This window comes from Micromys minutus (genome assembly GCF_963924665.1).
Source record: "Micromys minutus genome assembly, chromosome: 20".
Classification (NCBI taxonomy): domain Eukaryota; kingdom Metazoa; phylum Chordata; class Mammalia; order Rodentia; family Muridae; genus Micromys; species Micromys minutus.
In genome coordinates, this window is record NC_137955.1 from 26,042,310 (window position 1) to 26,063,707 (window position 21,398).

Sequence of the window (21,398 nt, forward strand, 5' to 3'; positions counted from 1 at the left end):
ATGTAGGCATTCTTTCCTTTCTGATGTCTCAGAAAGTCCTTATGCTGAGCTGCAGTAGCCCTGTTCTTCTTGTCGAAAGGAACAGTAGCTCAGCAATGGACCTAGAGTGGGACTCAAGGCTCTGAAGGCCCCCTGCGTCCTGTGTTGCTCCAAACCTAGCAAACTGGGCAGAAGTCATGAGTCTCTCAAACATTTGTTGAAGGCATAGACTGACTGCACTGTGGCTCTGCCAGTGCATATGATGAGCCAACACATGGTGGTGCTGTGACCACATCGGGAAGGACTCCCCTGTAGACCAGCTCCAACCTGACAAATTATATTGTTGTACTCAATGAATCAGAAAGGGCCTTTTAGATTCAGAAACACTTTAACTCGGGCTGTGATGTCAGGGGCATCACGGTATCATGTTTAGAGGCCACACATGTCTTTGAAACCTGGGATCTCTGAGTATGTGCTGCCTTTCTTTATCAGAAATTATACTCTATCCCGCCGTCCTCTCAAACTCCAGCTCCTGAAGCCACTTTTTATCCTGTTCTGTTTTAATATTAGACCTCAGACTTTACATCAAGAGTCTATGCTGTTCAGGAGCTTGATTCTTTCATGTGTTCCTCTTACCTTTCGTCCTGACGCGGTACATTGGAAAGAGGACTTAACAGAGTAAATGTTATTTGTTTGTTGATAAATTATGGGGAAGAATGTTTAATATGGACATTTCAAACAGATGCTTGGCTGTAATTACCCCCCTGAATTTATCAAGTCATATTCAGAGATACCAGCCTCCAGCATTCCTGGTAGATCAGCATCCCTCAGAAAGCAGACATGGACAGAGTCCCAATTCCCAGTATTTGCTCTTCCCAAACTCTGTTTCTATTTTTCATAAGAAAGTGCCAGAAAATTCCACTTTGAATTTCTTACATGTTGTTACATATGGTGGAGGAGAAGAACCCATCTAGGATGCAAAAGCTCTGTCTCTGCTGTTTGAAAGGACTCACGGAAAAGTTATTCTGCTCTGTTCCTGCTCTGGTTTTCTTGTGCACCCACCATTCATGCGTTAGAAGTTTAATTCTAAAGTTTATATGTTAATGGAACTTTCCAGTAGGACCTCTGAGATAAAATTACAGTGTAACAAAGTATACAGGTGGGGTCTCCATGACTGCTACTGTGTGGCTGGACAAAAAAAGAAAGGGGCTTTGGATCTAGTATGCTTCTTCTGCTGTGGTACGTGATGCCTTCTGTGTCATGGTGCAGTAGGAAGTTCATCTCAGAGGCTGAGCAGATCCTGGTGCTGTGTGTTCTCTGGTCTCTGCTGTCATAAGCAGTAGATAACGAAGGCATTGGGGGTAAACTCATATTCACCAGGAATGAGTTTAAAGAGGAAAAACCCAATCTCAAGTGTGTAGGCTTTTGGTCGTGGACTTTTTCCCCTGAAATAAGAGCTCTGAGAACCAAGTCTGGACTTCTCAGGTTAGGTTCTTTTACTTCTGGTTATCAATTACACAAAACACAAACAAATGAATAAAGGTGTGTTGTGGGGGGGGGCGTTGCTTTTATCAATTTCCTATAAACCTTGTTAAGTATTAAGGGGTGTTAACCTACTAAAGGAAGTCTATGAGTTACTGCATCATTAACACTAACATTGAGAAGCTGGTTGGAAACAGAAGGAACAGAAGTTAGCATCCAAATTGGAGGATATTAAATGTAGAGTCAAAGGTATATGGGGCATTATAAATACAATGCATATGTAGCATACACAATTTGCTCAAACAAGGGAAGGCTGAGAAATTCACTATTAACTAATGGTCCAGGATAGATGGCTTCTGGCACTTCCATGTGCACACACATCCTGATTTCTTTAAACTTAGCATCCTTCTCAGTGTCTGAACTCTTTCTTATGTCTCTTCACCTGGCCTCTTTCTCATCTCCATAAGGGCCTGCTTGCCTGGTGGGAGGAAGACTTTGAAAGGATCAAAGCATGTTGGGAAATGGCCGAACACTTAGTTATTGTCCACAGTGAAGGAAGCAGGTGCACTGGAAACTTAATAAGTTGCAAATATGCCAGGAGCACAATTGGCATCGTTAAAAATGGCAAATTCTAGGAAGCTTGAGACGATTCCCTGGAGGTCAGTAGACAGAAAGCTGTAAGTTTCCTCTTGTCAGCTGCCAGGCAGAGGTAAGCAGGGTGTAAACTCCATTAACATACTGTGCACTCTCTCCTCAGATGGCAGGGACAGCACGCCATGACCGCGAGATGGCCATCCAATCCAAGAAAAAGCTCTCCACAGCCACTGATCCTATCGAGAGACTGAGACTGCAGTGCCTGGCCAGAGGATCCGCAGGCATCAAAGGACTGGGCAGGTAGTATGTGGTCCTAGGACACATCTCTATTGCAGGAACAAAACACCGTAACCAAGGCAACTTATACAAGAAACGTTTAGCTTAAAGACAGTTCTAGAGGGTTAGAACCCATGACCACCATGTCAGTGAACATGGCAGGCAGGCAGGCGTGAAAACAAACAGAATGGAGAGAGCGAGAGAGTGAGAGAGAGAGAGAGAGAGAGAGACAGAGAGACAGAGAGACAGAGAGACAGAGACAAAGAGAGACAGGGAGACTGAGAGACAAAGAGAGGCAGAGAGACAGAGACAGAGAGAGAGAGGGAGACAGAAAATGACAGAGAGACAGAGACAGAGAGAGACAGAGGGAGACAGAAAGTGACAGAGAGAGACAGAGAGAGACAGAGGGAGACAGAAAGTGACAGAGAGAGACAGAGAGACAGAGTCAGAGAGAGATACAGAGAGACAGAGAGAACTGGGTATGTCCACCAACTGGGGATTAAAGATTCAGTGGTACGTATTTAAGGGAGCTGTTCTCTTTCAAACACCCACAGGTGGGGACACAAGGAAAGGAAGTAGAAAAAGATGGTCTGCAGCCTTCTGGGGCCACGATCCCTGACTTTTACATGTTGTCAGTCTCTCTGTCTTACACTTCCCAGGCCTGGTCTTTCTCCTTTCCCAGTATGGTGCTTCTATTCTTCTTCCTCTATCTGTCTCCCTGACCAGCTATTGGCTGCCAGTAACTTTATTTACCAATCAGAACTAACTGGGGACAGGGACCCTCAATGTCTTACATGTATGTGGACTCTTGTGCACTTTTGGGAGCCCAATTAATGTGATACAAGCATTAGACCAAATCTACAACATTTATTACTTACAGAAGCAATTTATCAGCCCACTTCTTATAGAAGGAAATTTTACTCATTAACTCATCTAGTTGAAGAATATTAGTAGAGTTATTGCTACATAGTAAACTTATTACAATACAAAGCAAATGGGATTCTGTTACCCATGTTCAATTCTGTATGGTGTACTTGTTCAATATTCAAAGGGTTCCCTCCCTTTAAAAAAATATGGAATGCAAAGAAATAAGAAACTGAAAGTTTATTCATTTTTATGTTTTGCTTTGCCATTCAGTGTAGATGGCCTTGCTGTGGCATTTTAAACCTACGTGTCCTCCAATTTTCTACCTTCATGGTCTACTTTCTTTCCTCAATTGGGCATCAGCTTCTTTGTAACTTGCATCCTAACTCCTTATGGCAGAACTAGTAAAGAGAAAATTGTAATCTGTAACTTAGAAATGGCATATTATTTTAGCTTTAGCGAGATATGAAAAATCAGCAGCGTCGAGTTTTACAGGAAATGAGATCCGGAGCGATCATAAGTTGCCTACAAGTTTCCATGGCTAGTCTTACTGCAGAGCTAGAAGACAAGCTCACCTTTTCAAAATCCTAAGTGATAATTCTCTGAGTGAGGCTGTTGTATAGGGAGTGGGGTACGGTGGGAAAGAAGGGAGAGCGTGGGAGACAGTAAGATTGTAACAGTGTGCTCGGAAACTCGTAGAAAGACCCAAAACACCACAAGATCAATGAGAAGGTCTATCATGTCTTTCATAAAAGTAGTAAGTACCACGTATTTGGAAGAATTAGATTCCTTTGCTATAGCCGATGTATTTTGAAGCAGAGGCTTTCTGTAGACAAAGTAGTATCCATACAGATTATGTGGTCAGTGCACATATGGTGGAGAAATTAGAAACTTTATTTGTGCTCGATATTAGGTTCTAGAGATTTTACTAAGATTAACATGGTTAAGTATGAACTATGATTCAACTGCTTGTCTACATTTTTTTTCCCCAAATTTTTATGTAGAAGACAAGAAAACTATGGATTTATCAGCAAACAGAAATTTCTGAAAAGGCTACCTATGTTAGTAGCTATTAATTATTATAACAAGATAATAATCCTACAAGGAGGACAAGTTTATTTTGGCTAATGGTTTCTGAGGCTCCAGTCTAGGATCACTAAACTTTATTGCTTTGGGCCTTTGGGGAGACTGTGCCTCAGCCCAGGGAACAGGCAGTAGGGACAAAGCTGCCTCTTTTTGGTGGCTGGGAGGCAAAGCACACATATGTGCACATGTGGGCACACGCACATACCCACACAGACACACAGACACACACAGACACACACAGACACACACAGACACACACACACACACAGACACACAGACACACACACACACACATACACACAGACACAGACACACACAGACACACACACACACAGAGATACACACACACACATACGCACATACACACAGACACACACACAGACACACACAGACACACACACAGACACACAGACACACACACACATACACACAGACACACACACACACAGACACACAGACACACACACACACACAGACACACAGACACACACACACACACATACCCACACAGACACACACACACACAGACACACACAGACACACACAGACACACACAGACACACACAGACACACACAGACACACACACACACAGACACGCACACACACAGACACACACACACAGACACACACACACACACACACACACACACACACACACACACACACACACCAGGCAGGATGCAGGTTAGCAATATCCCTTTCGAGGACATGACTGCAATTATCCTTCTCCTTCCTTGAGGCCTCTGCAGACATCACTGATATCCAGCAGTATAGGGCACCTGACAGTCAAGCCTTCACTCTGAAATCTACCAGAGACAGAAGAGATACAAACTATTGTTTGTGCTACATATATTTGTACAGCAGTACAATTGTAGCCTTCTCTGTGCTTTTGTATATTCATGCACAGGTGTGTTTGAAGGTTTGCTTTTCTGTTTCAAGTGCCAAGGAAAACCTCTGTGCTTGGCAGTGAGCCTGAAGAGAAAAACCTACAACTTCTGTACTGTGCTGTAAAGACAAAGAGTGTGGCTCACTCTGCCCCCTCACACGTATACATTGTTTTTGTGTGTGTGTGTGTGTTTATATATTTATATATTTATATATATTTATTTGTTGCTGTTATTTTTGTTTCTTATTGTTATCTTCAGAGCGTTTCGAATTATGGATGACAATAACAATCGGACCCTTGATTTCAAAGAATTTTTGAAAGGCTTAAATGATTACGCTGTGGTCATGGAAAAAGAGGAGGCAGAAGAACTTTTCCGGAGATTCGATAGAGATGGAAATGGAACGATAGACTTCAACGAGTTTCTTCTCACATTACGAGTGAGTCCTGGGGAGGATTCAGTATCCACAGTGTAGCAGAACCTAGGGACCCAGGTCAGACCAATCTTGCATTGTCACGAATAGTTGGAAGGAAAGGATATTTGGACAAAAGGGTACACTGTGTGACACACTGGGGCACACCATAGCTTTTGAGACAAGATTGGTAGTGCTGTTGTTTCTCTTTTCACTCATTTGCTTGTTTATATTTTTTTTTGAGGGGGCAGGTTGCAAGGACAGAAGGCAGGTATGGAGGGACAGGGAGATGAGTGGGATTGGAGTGCATGTTATAAAATTCACAAAACTCAATAAAGGGTTAAGACAAAAAAGAAAAAGAAAGAGTAAGCAGAGCCTCCAACCCTGCTCCCGTGGATCAGTGTTTTCTGCTGAGGAGTTTGGCTTTCCTGTGCTTTGAGTCAGCTGTTTCAAGGCTTTGTTTCTGGAACTTGTTAGTACATTTCAGAGAGTATGGGCCGAGGACTGTGAATCAGCTGAGGCACCTTCTGAAACATCTCACTTAGTGGTACGTAAGCAATTTCACATCAGTGAGGGGAATAAGTAATCACATTTGCTACAGAAAAGGCCCATTTGCATGTGTATTTCTTCATGATTTTTTTTAAATTTATCTAGCCCCCAATGTCCAGAGCCAGGAAGGAGGTCATCATGAAAGCATTTAGAAAGTTAGACAGAACAGGAGATGGGGTTATAACCATCGAAGATCTTCGTGAAGTTTATAATGCTAAACATCATCCGAAGTATCAAAATGGAGAGTGGACCGAGGAACAGGTCTTCAGGAAGTTTCTGGATAACTTTGACTCGCCTTATGATAAAGATGGTTTGGTAAGTGAAAAAGATGAATCCAAATAAAATTTATCTACCCAAGTTAAAATTTCGGGTTCAGAGCCTTACAAAGCTCAACATGTTGACACCATAACTATTATAAATAGAAGAAAACATTTCTTTGGGACTACATGAATGTTGAAAACTAAAGTGATAAAATGTTCATCTCAAACATGCAGCGAGGCAGGCATCTCTTTCTTGGGAGGGGATCCGTGAGCTACTAATTACTCATTATGGAAAATGTGTTGTTTTGAACATCAGCTCATCTCAGTGTTACCATATTCCCTGTGTACAGCTAGCTGTATTCTCATGAAGTAGATTACAATAAAACATTCTTGATTTTAAATGGGACCAAGGTGCTTTGGAGCAGACTCACAAGACCTTTCGGGATGTTTGGCTCCTTTTACTCTTGCACTTAGGGGCATCGTTTGCCTTCACACTTGGCTGTGTGAAAAGAAGCTGTCAGTAAAGAGCAGAATATACCCTGACTTACTCTTTAGGTAGTTCTGAGATTAGACTGCACATCTAAATTCCAGTGGACTTGAAGACAACAGCAACTCCATATTCATTGATCATTACCTTCAAGTATAAAAAACGTTGTAATCCAGGAGAGATGGGGTAAGATGCATAAGATTCCCATTAAACCACTTGGAGGCAGAGTTTGTCTTAGATGACCTGAGAGTTATGAGGTTGGTGGGGGGAGTTCCTCAAACTCAACAACAACAGCAGCAGCAAGAGCAGAACCTTTGAACCACTGGGCCATACCAGAAAAGGTAACAGGGACAGTTCGAGGGACAGTGGTTATAGTAAAGAAGCAGCAAGCTTCCTCCCTCTGCAGGGAATTTCCCCCTCTCTTTCCCATAAAACCTGATGACTTGTCTAATTATCACTGGGTGGAACGTAGGAAGGGGAAGTTCCCTTCTTGCTGACATTTTGCAGACAGACATGGAGAAGTAGCTGAAGCAGTGTTTTGTAGGTTGAGGAATTGTGAAGGCAGATACAAGAGACTCTCAGCTTCTGCTGGGCAACCAAGTGTCTAGGACAGAAATAACAGGACAGCGTGTTTCCTCTAGTACTGCTGTCTTTGATCTCCAAGATGTCAGAGAAAAATAGCCAACTGCCATTTCCCCTAATAGCTCTGCTCTGCATGGGTCCCTGTTGTCTCTGGTTCCTTCTGCAGGTGGTTCCTCTTTGTCACAGGGGAAATGTCAGCTGCCCTTGTCTCTCACAAGTCCAAGCAGCCATTTGTGATTCAACTGATTTAACGTCCCTATTTCATCTCCTTCTGACATTTATCTTAATCAGCTATACTGATCTCTCAAAATCTCAAAAGGTTATTGAGGGTTTTTTCTTTTTTTCTTTCTTTCTTTCTTCTTCTTCTTCTTCTTCTTTTTTTTTTTTTTTTTGGTAGTTAGAATAGTTGATGTTGCTTGAGTATCATAAACCTAGTAACGTTGAATATTAATTGTTCCTTATCAGTGTGTGTGTGTGTGTGTGTGTGTGTGTGTGTGTGTTAAAAATAGAGATTACTGGCTGTACTGAGGAACCACAGAACCTGACATTTGGGAAGGTGTACCCTACATCTTTGCATATTTAATGTGTGCCCTATAGGTGCTCACACACACCCATATTTGAGAGTCTTACATCTCAATCATTTAAAAAGGCTTTTTAAAAATTACTAAACATAATCTATACACAGCCTTATCTACTGGACATTTATCAAGTGCCTAAATGTGCTAAGGCTTCACAGCTATTCTTATTTAATGGATGTAATAAATCTGCTCATCAAAGTGATTTAAACTTCCGTGGGTTCTGGGAATGGAACCCAGGTGCTCCGAAAGAACAGCCAGTCCTCTTACTGCTGAGCCATCTTTCCAGCCGTCAAACTTTTATAATTTTAATAAAATCCTAAAAAAATAAGACACTGTAGACAAAAAAGAAAATACCCTAACATTTTCACACCGACAATAATTCCCTTCATGTATGTTATTTATTTGTATTTACAAACTCATGACCTCAGATCCACTATTCACTGAATACACGGTCATTTTTCCTAAAGCCTTTCACTGGTCTTATGGGAAGAGGTGTGTGGAAGATTATAGATTTGGTTAGCTTATTGCCTTTTGCTTTGTTTTGTTTAATTTTCTTGCTGGTCAGTGGGCCCCAATAGTACATGAAAGAGACACTCAGGGTTCCAAAGATTAGTGGGACAGATTAAGCTGTCAGGGACTAGAAACAATTCTTCAGTTGTTTATCAAGTTCCTTTCTTGTAATGATTTTATCTTTTGACTTGGAAGTTGCCAACTCTTACTAACTTATGAGACTTTCCCCATCCCCCATCCCCCAAAGTCCTATGAATCCTGCTATGGATAAATACAACTGCCAATATTTCAGGCAGCCAGTCATATGCAGCACATGGTAGAGAAGCCAGGGAGGGCTGGGAGGAGAGCAGCCAAAGGTAATGTTTCTGCTTACTCTGCCTTGAATGAGAAATTCACACCTGAGAAATGCATGCAAACTGTATGAGGTTTACTAGAAATCACTTTCTTTACCCATAGGACAAAGCATTTGTTGAAAGGCCAGATATCACTGATGTTGAATATACCTTCTTCTGACATGTGCCAGAAAGACAGTATTAACTGCAGCTGAAGGACACATACTTCTTACTCTGAGTCTAGTCTCTTGTGTCTGAACCAACAAGCCCCAGTTCTGAAAGAAAAGATGTCACCCCATGACTCTCTCTCCATGTAGGATGGCATGGATATTTCAGGGGTCACCTCTCCTCCTGCCCTGAACCACTCTTCACCATGGTCTTTACTTGTTTTCATCTTTACTTTTCTTTTAGGTTTGTCCCTCAGCTGGAATCACGCAGGAATAAATCATTGATGGCATCACCCTTTCTCTTTACAGGGTTGGAAGGGAGGCCTCCATTTAAACAAGAAGCAACGTGTTCTTTCTCTTTCTGACTTTTCCACTACAGGTGACCCCTGAGGAGTTCATGAACTACTACGCGGGTGTGAGTGCATCCATTGACACCGATGTGTACTTCATCATCATGATGACGACTGCCTGGAAGCTCTAAAAACCTGTTCCCGGAGAACAGGCCGTGTACACAGTCACGTGACTCCACGTGATTAAGCTCCACCCCCAAACTCAGAATGCTATTTTATTTTCATTGCTCTTTGCACAGGCTCTTCTCTGCCAACACTCTGTATTTCTAGGGCTGACAAGAGGGCAGAAATAAAGTTACTAAGTAATTAACTTTGGGCTTGCCTCCTTGGAAACTGTTTCCTTATCTCTAAAAGAAGAATTACTAAATTTACATCTCCAAACTTCCTAACACCACCTCTGATTCACACAGATGCTTAACCAACTTTGGCTTAGCTGGCTTGGTCACCAGTGAAATCTTGAATATTTTAATTAGGATCTCATGTTTGCCCAGAGAACCAGTATATTTTCAGCTTGAAGCCAAGTAGGAGAATCTCTCTATTTGTATAGTTGTAAAATCTTAAGGGCTTTAGTCTCAGTTTGGGAAATCAGAAAGAATATACTATATTCATAATTTCTCCAAGTGATTCTGGAGTTTCACTCCTTGGAGTCTGTGGGAACCTTGTTTTGACAAATAGATTGAACATGACCATTGGTTTGCTTGATTCTGTTGTTTTTGAAAAGATGGATGTGAGAGTGGAGGCCATGTTTTTGAGTGGTAGACCTGTGGCTGTTCATTGCTTCTCTGTGGTTGGAGTTCTGAGCCCCTGCCAGACTTTATTCTGTGTTGAACAGCTTCACTGTAGTAACTAGCAAACTTTCCTTTTGTGCAATGTTTAACTCTTGTTTGTTGTCAGCCAACAACTATTGACAATTCTATCTACCCAAAGAGCATAGGTGTGGCACAGACTAAAATTAAAGACCATGCAAAAGCAGAGGTTCCATCTTGACACCTCATGACTCCAGTCGTCCTTCTGTATTAATGACATGGGAGAATTGACGAGGGGCTAATGGATACACACAGGAAGCCCCAGGAATGGGAGAAACAGTTCTTACTCTGTATGATCTGTGCCTGGGGACACAGACAACACAGGGAGAAGCAGTTTGTCCTGCTGGGAGGAGTTCTAGCTGCCTTTGTTGCTTGCACATACCCCATCTCTGGCTGCCCCTAGGCATTGGCTTAGGGACAGAGATTTGGTTAATGGTGTTTTCAAGTTCTTATGACTTTAAGAAGCTCCATAAAATGGGTTTCAAATATAAAGTTCTTTTTTTTTTTTAAATCATACATACCCTCAACCATGTCTTTTTTTCTACCCTGTTTGTTAATAAATCTATTGTACAAAAAAAGTGGGTCTCAAAACACTTTGTTTTAACATTCCCCCCATTGCTTCCTTTTTATCCTACAGCCTTCTCTAATTTGGCATTAGGAATGATATTGATTTAAAACCAATCAAAACAAGTGTTGCAAGTTAAGGATTATATCAGTTCTTTATTAGTGTATCTTGCTTGGTTTCTTGTTAGGGAAGCTCAACTCACTTATCTTAACACTGACTGGAAAAGAGACCTTTATCTTGAAATTGGGCATGAATGTGTTCATGTCATAGGAAGCCAGCCTCTTCCTTCCCCTCTTCTCTCCCCCCCCCCCATTAATTATATAATCCATATTTCCCATTGAATTTACTAACTCATCTTTTTAGAGAATGGCAGGGTGACCAGTACCAAAGGTAACAAGAAAATATTCATAAGTCAAATAGGAAGAGCAGCTATGCAGGAAGGTATCATTTTTAAAGCATGTACCCTGCAAACTGGCTCAGGAGAAGTCTCCTGTGTCCTAGGTGTGATGGCTCTCAAGCCTCCTGCTCTAGATAGATTTGTGTCTTTGATTCTGGTTATGACTCATGTCTTGCTTAATGGGGGCTTCCAAGTGAGCATGTGATTCTGAGCAGAGCCTGGGTTGTGGCTGTCAGCTCTGTCTCTTCCAGTGACACTTTGCTTCCTGTCTTATGGGGTTCAGGGCAAAATGATCTAATTCTAGATAACCCTTGTCTCTCTGTGCACATGCAGTTGCCTCCCTTTCAGAGGGTTAGGCTCTGGACCCCAGAACAAGATTCCACTAAGGCCCTCTCTCACCTTAGGGAAACAAGGTCTCTTAAGAACCTAATGTCCAAGGAACACCGCACCCCTACTTCTGATCTCATCTGTGGTTTCTTACATACACAGTCAAGGATGATTTATTAATTCACTCCTAGTGGCTATGGAAGGAAGAGAAAAGAGTCATTTAAAGTTTTTTTTTTTTTTTAACAACTTAATGAACACGGTTCCAATTTATTTAACTTGTAGATTTCAAACAGAATTCTACCTATAAAATGAGAAGTAGCCACTTGGGCCAGAAGACAGAACAAAACACAAATCCCTGAATATATTTCCAGGGAAGATTTTTCTACTGGACCCCGACTGAATCAGGAAAGAAGCAGCCTTTTTAATGAAATAAAACTAATGCATGTAGATTCTAATTCCAAGTTAGAATCTTCTGATCAAACAAAGCTACTAATACTGAACCTGGAAGGTGTCTTTCAGAACCTAGCCTTGTGTAAGAGTGGGAAGAGACTTAGTTCCTATTCAGAGCTGGATTCCATCTAGTCTTAGTGCAAATGAGAAACAAGATGTGTTGAGTTAGATATAGATGGGAGCAGAATCTCTCCTCAGTCTGAAGGATTGGTTTCTTGCCACTGTCTTGTTCTTGGTAGAATCTTTCCACTCCTGCATAGCAGTTCATTTGCTCTGTGTGGTTGATAAGCATGAGTATAGTTACAGGTCAGACTCTCACATCACATCGAAGGCAGGCATGGCACCTGCCAACTGACTTAGCATGTTATATAATGACTCAGCATGGCTTGCAGGTATAAGTATCTTGATAATTATTTACTGAACCTCATGCGCTTCTCTGGAGTGGGCATGGGACAGTAAATTCAGCACTACCAGTGGCTTGTAAACCAAGCGAACATCCAAAAGTTAATGGATCAGAGATGTCAGAGAAGGGGTAGAATCTAGTGCCGAAATCCCCCTCTCTAACCTTACATAGCCTTTCAGGTAGACAGCTGGAGCCCGTCATATGGCTCTGTGTGAGGGAATTACAAATCTTGACAGTCTGATCAGACAAGGCGAGCAGCTTGCAGTGCAAATCCTACCTGTGGGGGCAGACAGTGAATGTATTCAGTTGTCCTGGCCAATGTAGACCGTCTCATTGGACCACAAGAGTACAAGCAGGAAGTGACCCCACCTTCATGAATCTACCTACAGTTAGCCTGTTCTGTTGATATTTAATCAAGGAAAGAGTTAGCTGGTATGTGGTTACTCTTCTACTCCTTGATAAAATTGAATTAGCATCCTGTGATTCATATATGTTCTAGACTTATGCAAATCTATTTTGAGTACAGAATACAAAATATATAACTTCCTACTTTCCAAATTGGCCAACCAGCTTATTTTCTTGGAAATTATTATTATTTTAATTAGAGAAATCTATTGGATGAGGCAGAAAAGTTTAGTGATGGAAATGCTTTTGTCTCAAAGGGAAAAACAAAGATTTTTTGAGGGGCTTTTAAAATTAAAGGCTTCTCGAACACAGCAACAAGGTTTTACATCTTATAAACACTGGGGCTCAAAATACAAACAAACGCTCCAAGCATCTGCTGTATAATACACTACTTTACCAGACCATTTTCTCAGCATGGTTTGACTCCTCCAAGTTGCTTAGATGAAAACAGTCTATTCAGGTTAGAGCTAGCTAAGTTCTTACATTCTAACAACAACAACAACAACAACAACAACAACAAAACCCCAAAACAAACAACCCCCCCAAACCCACTAAAACAAAACAAACAAAAAAAAACCCCACAAAACCAAAACAAAACAAAAAGCCCTCACTAAGCAGACGCCTCAGATTGTTTCTTCTGAAATAGATGATGATGGCATCTGTTAAAAGACATAGGAGCAAATGATTGACGGGCTTCTGAGAACATGGTTGTGAGAAGACATTTTCTCTGGGTTGGTGCGGTGAGAGGCTGTGGTGAAGCAGCCCTTCCTCTCTGAGAATAGAGCGGCTTTCTTGTTTAATTCTCACACCTGCTTTGCCAGAGCCAGTTTTTTTTTTTTTCCTTCCCTCAGAAAAAAAAAAAAAATGTAATGGAAGTAAAACTCTCTGAGAATACAAACCACCCACTGACAGCTGAGCTTCTGATGTGGACCTCACATATAGCAGTAAAGCAAAGTCTGCCACAGGAAAAAACCCTCAACATGTCATCTTAAAAAAAAAATCATTGTATCGGATTCTTCTCCTGAGTCTGCGTAACAGAATTTACTGACCTTATCACTTGGCACTCAGACAGTGGTATTGATCTCACAGCATCTTTCTCTAGTGCTCTAAGATGCTAGTGGCTGGAATCTTTGAAACACCCAGGCTGTGTGCAGAAGTCATGATAATCAGCAGTGTGAGAAAACCTAACATGAAGAGAAAATGATGGACGGAAAGAGTGGCTGGTTCCTTCCAGGGCTCTGTTGGGTCTTGTACACTGATGGGTGAAAAGAACATCACAATCGTGGGGTATTATCAAGTGGCAGGCACTGCCTTACTAATCCCAGGACATTCCCTTTGTTTCCAAGGGAACAGAGAAATAAAGTACCATCCCACAAGTTTCATACTTACTCATGTCTCAAATGCCATTTAGCAATATCATCCAAAACACACTTACTTAAGGTTGTTGTTGAAGCTGCATGTAGTAAATCATTGAGAATTTGAGCTTAACTAATCGGTTACTAAGAAAGTGTTTGAGTGGAAATTCACTTTTATTTACCCTAAACTAAAACCCAAAACAAATGTTAAATACATCAGTAATAAAACAATACCTAGAAGGGCTGTGTTGCCTATATCCATATGTTTATGGGTGATATCTATTTGTGTGTCAAATAGCCAGTACTCTAGTGGTAAAAACATCCCACACAGCTTTTGAAGCAGTCTCAGGCCAATAGTGAGTTGTCATTTTATCACAAAACTGTCGTTCAAGCTATTTTCTCTACGGAGAGATGTTCTCATTCGTAAAGATTATCCTGACAGCAGTTAAGTAGAAATCGAACACAGTTTCAAAACAGCGTTCTGCTAGGTTAATAAGAATTTTGATGGCATTTATACCACACATGCTAAATATTTTATTTAAAACAAGGTGTGCTTCTAGTGCTAAGCTCTACTTGATTTGATGAAAACAACCAGGGCATCACCTCCAGAACCAGAGATTGAGATTTCTGTGAGCTACCAGTTTAGACATTTACCAAAAAGATCATTTTGTATTTTCTCAGAAATTTGCCTTTAACAAGTTCTGACTTAGCAGAATTTTAAAAAAAATTTCAGGTCAGAAACAACTGTTTCAATGAAAGAGAACATCTAACTGTGCCAGTACAGTTTAAAAGGATTTCAAAAGTATGTTTTCTCATTAGCTAACATGTTACTTGCTTCCTTAGGCTCCCTGGCTGTGCTTTTGTTTTTTTGATAAAAATGTAACACTTTATTGTAATACAGGATACTTTACCATAATGAACTGTATAGAAGTTAACAGGAATGTATATTGGTTGGGCCTGGGAAAATCTTTACTTTTGTGGCTACTTTAATCTAACTGTGTGGTGTTTTTATTGATGACCTTATTACAGTAAAGTGATTATACGTCAGGGTTATTTAGAAATATTATTGGTATGATGTTTCTGTTACAGATGATAACAGTTTACTCTGAAAGTGATGAACATTTTTTAAAGGCATGATGTAATTACACATAAAATGACTATTTGACAGCCAAGAATTAGCTATTAAGACACAATTTACCATTATTATTTTATTCTATTCTTCCCACAGGGTCAGACTGTGTTCACCTAGGAAGCTTTTCATCTTTACCTCATTCTCAGTCTTGAGTTGTGATTCTAGGACCAAGAAGAATAGAATAACTTTTATTACTAGTACAAGGAGTTGGGGTGGGAGGAGGGAAGAAGAGAGAGAGGGAAGGATGGAGGGAGGGACGCTAGATGCTGATTACAGTTCTTTGTTCTCAGTACAGTCACATGGCATAGAGAGCCAGGGTTGATCTAATCATGAAAACACACTTCTTGGCCAGACTGATAAGTTGGTTCCTGTACTGACTACATGTCAATTGCCTTGCACCTGGCGGTTGCCCATTGGGTAGTATGCATCCTGTTTTCAGAGAGCCTGGGATGAATCCTGTAAGATGCCCCTCTACCTAGTTCTGTCTCTACATGTGTTTGGCCCGGACTCTTCTGCAAATCATTTATTGTCTATAAAATCTTTATCCTAAGGCTTAATCATCTATTTTTAACTATAGAGTATTTATTCCAGGACTTACCCTAAAGAACAAAATTCTTAACGGCTCATGTCATTTATATGAAACAACGTGTACATGTACAGTATAGACATAATTTTGCTTACTTTAAATTCTTCCAATAAAAGTTAATCAAATCCATGAGTACCGAACCTGTGAGCACAGGGGTGACTGTATTAATCATGATCACAAGTGGGCAGTATAGATTTGAGAGCACGGTTGCCTCACGGAACTTGCTGTAGTGACAGAACTGTTCTCATCTGTGTTTTCCAGTATGCCAGTTGCCGGCTACATGCAGCTGGTAAGCAGAGAGAGTATGGTTAGTGCCCCCCAAAATGTGATTTTTCATTAGACCTCATTTTAATTAGTGTAAATTCAGACAACCATATGTGGTCGATGGCTACCTTTTTGGGCAGCGTGGAAGAGATGTAGAGATCAATAGAGAGATGGCTTGAGGAAAGAGTTCATAGCTGAGATGCAGGTGAGTTTTTGGCTGCCCACTGTAAATATCCCAATTCAGAAACTGGTTTCAGAAAGGAATTGCAGGGTAGATTCCTGCCAACTTAGGCAACGCTACTAGATTGTTTGTTGCAAACCATGCATGTAGTTAGCATGTTGGGAGAAATGGAGTGTGTGACTCACATATTTTGACACTGCTTCTTCTACCCTTACCTTCTTCCTTATTCAGGTTTCGGAGGAAGACTTTCTGAATTATTACGCAGGTGTCAGCGCCTCAATCGACACAGATGCTTATTTTGTTCTGATGATGACAAATTCTTGGAGACTATGAATTTTATTTCACGCTCTCTTGGAGGAAATTGAGGGCTTTCAGGAAGCAGAATGCTTTTCAAGGAGTCTGATACTGTGGACTTTAAGAGAATGCAAACTAACTCCTGACAAAGAACTCCTGGCAACTAATGACTGCTAAGAGAATTAGTCTTCCCAGCAGCGAGAGCTCTGATTGGTTAGCTAATAAAAAATGGTCATTCCTGAAATCATATATCTTAAAGAAAACAAAACTGGGCTTTGCAGATTGTATTCATACATTTGTGTGTCTATTTATTACCTATCTATGCATTTACCTAATCTATATCTAATATCTACCATCTATCTATTACAATAATAAAGAAGAATCTATAAGTTTTAGAGGAGTTAGAAGAAGGTTATATGGAAGGCGTTGGAGGAAATTAAAAAAAAAGGGAAATGATATATTTTACCTTAAATATATTTTAAAAGATAAAATTAAAATGTTTTTTAAAATCCAGTGTTTTAATTGCAATAGGTCTTGAGTAATCTTTATAAGAACTCAGATATATTCATTTCCACAAATGCTTGAGAATCTAGTTTTAAATCAATATAAAAGGAAATAACAAACAAAAGACAGGAATCACGAACTGAGATTAGAAAGTGGTTTCTGTATAAAAGGAACTTGAATCGGATATTTCTGCTGTAGAGATAAATATAGTTATCCCCTACACTTTTGTGTTGTTTCTTGTCTTGACTGATGTAACATCTAATTGTAAAATTTCATGAATTTGCTTACTCTACTGAAATACATCACATTTTATTCTTAAAAGAACGATTTTCTGTGTTTCCAAATTTCAATGAAAAAATTTAAACTTAGCAAACTCCCATGCCATCAGGTACAAGAGATAGAAATATATGAGAAACAGCAGGTGTGTTGGGGTAACGCACCAGGTTGGAGATTGGGCTTTCACAGAATGAGATCACTTACCCGCTCAGCAAAGGGCTGATGGAGTGACCACCACAACTGGGTGCATTTTGAAACTTTATGTTAACTACAGAGATGAGTTTCATACCATCTGGAGAATTTTTCAAGTGTTTCTTCTTCTTCTTTTTAACATTTTACATAAGAGAACTGTATCTACATTATTTCTATACCTCCTTCATCTACTCTAAGTTCTCCCATGTACCCTCGATTCTTTATCAAATTCATGATCTCTTCTTCAATTCTGAGTGCTATACACACACAAGCACAATACATACATGTGATACCCCCCCACAAACACACACACACACAGACACACAACCTACTGAGTCCTTTTCATTTGGTGTTGCTTATATACACATGTGTTTAGTGATGACCACCAGGGTTGTCCTTGAAGAAAAGGACTCTCCTTCTCTTAGCAGCTAATGCTTTACTGTGGTTTTTAATTGAGGGGCCGGGTTTTGTAAAATTTCTCTCATCCACAGTGGCATATCTTGTGTTCATTACTCAGGTTTTGTTTATCCAGACATGTTGAGTTTGCATAAATGTATCTAAATGACTTCCAGGTATCCCAAAAAATACACACTATAGGTGTGGAGGTTGAGCTGTTGTTCAGTGACAACCGTTTATTAACAGAGCTGGTTGGAAGTTGATTGCTCATGCCTGGGGGCCTTTGTAGCAGATAACTGAAGGAAGTGAGTGGGAGAAGACACAGAAAGTTGCTCTCGCGCTTCTCATGCCTCACAGAACACATGACCACCTGAGAATTTGGTCAGCACGCTATTTCTTTTCTTTTTTTTTTCAGATTCAAGTATCTTAATTTTTATTTTTTTAAACAACTTTATTTTACAAAACAAAGATAAATGTACAGATTTTAAACATTTTTTGCTTAAAATTATACATTTTTTGTCAGTACTTTTTTTCAGATTTTAACATAATTTTTATATAAAACTATATGAATATATTTTTTAGTCAGTACTTGATTTTTTTCAAGGTTTGATTGTATGCCTTGAAAACTTAATAGTTACAATGAGCTAAAGTACATGTAAAACAAAATGTAACATGGAAATAGTTAAAGTTTTCTTGTTTTGTAAATATTATTTTTTGTTTTGTTTTGTTTTCTTTATTTCTTGGACTTCATACAGTCTGTGAGTTGTTTCTGGGGGAGTGCAAGCCTCTGGGGTTAGCATCCCACTATCAGTGACTGCATATTATGTCTGTTCTTTTGTGACTGGGTTATCTCACTCAGGATGATATTCTCTAGATGCAGCCATTTTCTTAAGAATTTGGTTAAGTCATTGTTTCTGGTGGCTGAGTAGTATTCCATTGTGTATGTGTACCACAATTTTTGTATCCATTCATCTTCTGAAGGACATCTGGGTTCCTTCCAGCTTCTGGCTATTATAAATAGAGCTGCTATGAACATTGTGGTGCATATATCTTTGTTGTGTATTAAAGTGTCTCTGGGGTATATGCCCAGAAGTGGAATAGCTGGGTCTTCAGGTAGTACTATATCCAATTTTCTGAGGTATCGCCAGACAGACTTCCAGAGTGGTTGTATTAGCTTGCAACCCCACCAACAGTGGAGAAGTGTTCCTCTTTCTCCACAGCCTCGCCAGCATCTGCTGTCATCTGAGTTTTGGATCTTGGCCAATCTGACTGCAGCATGCTATTTCTGATTCAGAAGTTTAGGGTGTCTGCTTAGCTTTGCGCAGTGAACAGGGTTCACTGTGATGTTGATGCTTCTGGTTTTCAGAGAATTTTTTGGGGGAGAGAAGGGTAGAATCCAATTACTGTTTGGTGTTTGGACAACAACTTTCCCACTTTCACTTGTTCATCATATTTTGAAAGCTCTGACTGCTGCATCGTCTGACTTTCTCTAAGTCTGAAGTCAAGAGACCATGAAAACAATGGCCCATAGGCATGGATAGGAGACAAACAAACTCCCTACTGAAGAAAATGTTGAAATTCAGGACTTGATAGTGCAGACTCTAAGCTCATATCAGTAGCTGCTAAAGTAGAACTCTGGCCACTGACTAACTATGGCAAACCCAACCCTCCTGTTTCCTATTTGAACTAAAATAATCACAAAGACACACTGAGCTCCTGTCAGTCCTGGAGAATGAGAGGAAAGGCCATTGCCTGTGGTTTTGCTCAATTTAAGCAAGCTTTATTTTCTGTCTGACAGGCTGTCTTCGGAAGGGGTTTTGATACAACAGCAATGAACAAAGGAGACAGTGGGGTTGTTATAGCTTAAAACCCTAAAAGACCTTGGTTTTCCAAGGATATTTTAATTTTTGTTGTTGCAGAAGAATTTGACTGCATGTTTCAAAATTATTTGGCAGAACATCTGATAAAGGTGGAGGTCAGCCTATGGAAAATGGGTCAAGATGTGGTCAAATCTCCCCCGCCTCAAATAACAGAAATTAATTGATTTTGATCTGTAACAAGAGAACTTCTGACCTTAAGAGGGAGTCAAGCTGGTCCATCAATCACGTTGATATTTTATATAATACTAATAAAAATTCTGTTCAGCCTGTTGCAACAACATACAACGGATTTGGTTGTATTTTATGTTTCATGAGCAAAGCAAACTTGTTTCTCACAGTCCAGAAGCTGGACGACAAAATCAAGGTGCTGGAAAATGGTATCTGGTGATTGCAACTTTAAGGATATGAGGAACAGCAGCTTAACTCTCAGTTCTGCTAAACAGAGACAAATGGAATTCTAATAGCAAAACTTCTTTCTGTGGAGAGCTGACTTAATGGAAGCAGAGCATAAGTGGTGTTCTGGACAAGAGGCTGTCTCTATCTTAAAAAACCATGGTCCTCATTCCCTTTCTCTTGATCATAAAACCATGCTTGGTGGACCGATCCTCTGTGGAGTATCTTGTATGGATCTCAGTCAGAATGAAGAAGAACAGAACTGAAATCCTCCCATTCTTAGCAATTTTAGCAAATATAAAACTAACTTATAAAACCATACAAGGTGATGAATTTAGATGAAACAAAGCCTATCACCTGAGCCTACTGGTATTAATCCAGCACTTGAATTTGTGCTTCAACTCAGTGGCAACTCTATCTGTGTCTGTGGAGTGAAGGGAGGCCTTTTTCATTTATCTAAATTAGGAGGGTTTTTTTCTAAAGGGAATTGAAATTATCATATATACTGTAAACTAGTTACTTATTAATGTTGACAAGTGAGAAAAATTTTATTCTAGAGGCAAATCTGTCACTGGAGTACTAATTACAGTCATGAGAGATTTTTAGTCATTTGAATCAGAACAAGGTTTGGATATTAAAGTGTGAGAGAATTAATCTGCTTTCTGCACACAGTCTGCCAATGGGACCATGACACTCCCATCATAAGACTGTAAAAGATATTCCCTAGCTTTCCCTTTAGATATGTAACTGCAAAAGGAAGATTTTAAGTTTCATTATTAGTATACATAGTCGTGAACTTGCTCTGGATATACCCAACCTTGTCTACCCAGTGGTGCTTGGTTTCTTTGGAGAAATTGGCCTTTGAACTGGACCAGATTCCATTTTCAATGTCTTGATTTTGTCTTCCAGCTTCCAGACTGTGAGAAGAAATTAATTACCAGCAAGAAAATCTATTATATGTTAGTAACCAGTCTGAGAAGAAAAAATATCTGAGTTATTAGTTTTATTTAAATTATCACAGCTATCTCTCAGTGTTTCTTTGTGATTATTTTCATGTTGTCTGAGTATACATTAATGCATATCCACTGAGTGAACTACAAAAATTCAGGTGCTTTGTGCACATCATATCAGAGGGGAAGGAGGAATAAAAAAATTATAATCTCAAAAATAAAAATTTGGAAGCTAAATAAATTTAACCT

The 21,398-nt window shown here is 40.0% G+C and overlaps 1 protein-coding gene across 2 annotated transcripts; it reads left to right on the forward strand.

Annotated features, from left to right (window-relative positions):
* Nucleotides 1–2,218: 2,218 nt before the first annotated feature.
* Nucleotides 2,219–9,524, forward strand: CAPSL (calcyphosine like; the record flags this gene model as incomplete). 2 transcript variants are annotated; one of them, XM_080933909.1, is made up of 4 exons in its annotated part: nt 2,219–2,355; nt 5,428–5,605; nt 6,233–6,442; nt 9,423–9,524. In XM_080933909.1, the coding sequence occupies 4 exons, from the start codon at nt 2,219–2,221 to the stop codon at nt 9,522–9,524; spliced, it is 627 nt and encodes a 208-aa protein (XP_080790035.1). The 2 variants fall into 2 exon arrangements, with proteins under 2 accessions (XP_080790035.1, XP_080790036.1); XM_080933910.1 differs by lacking the exon at nt 6,233–6,442.
* Nucleotides 9,525–21,398: the final 11,874 nt, after the last annotated feature.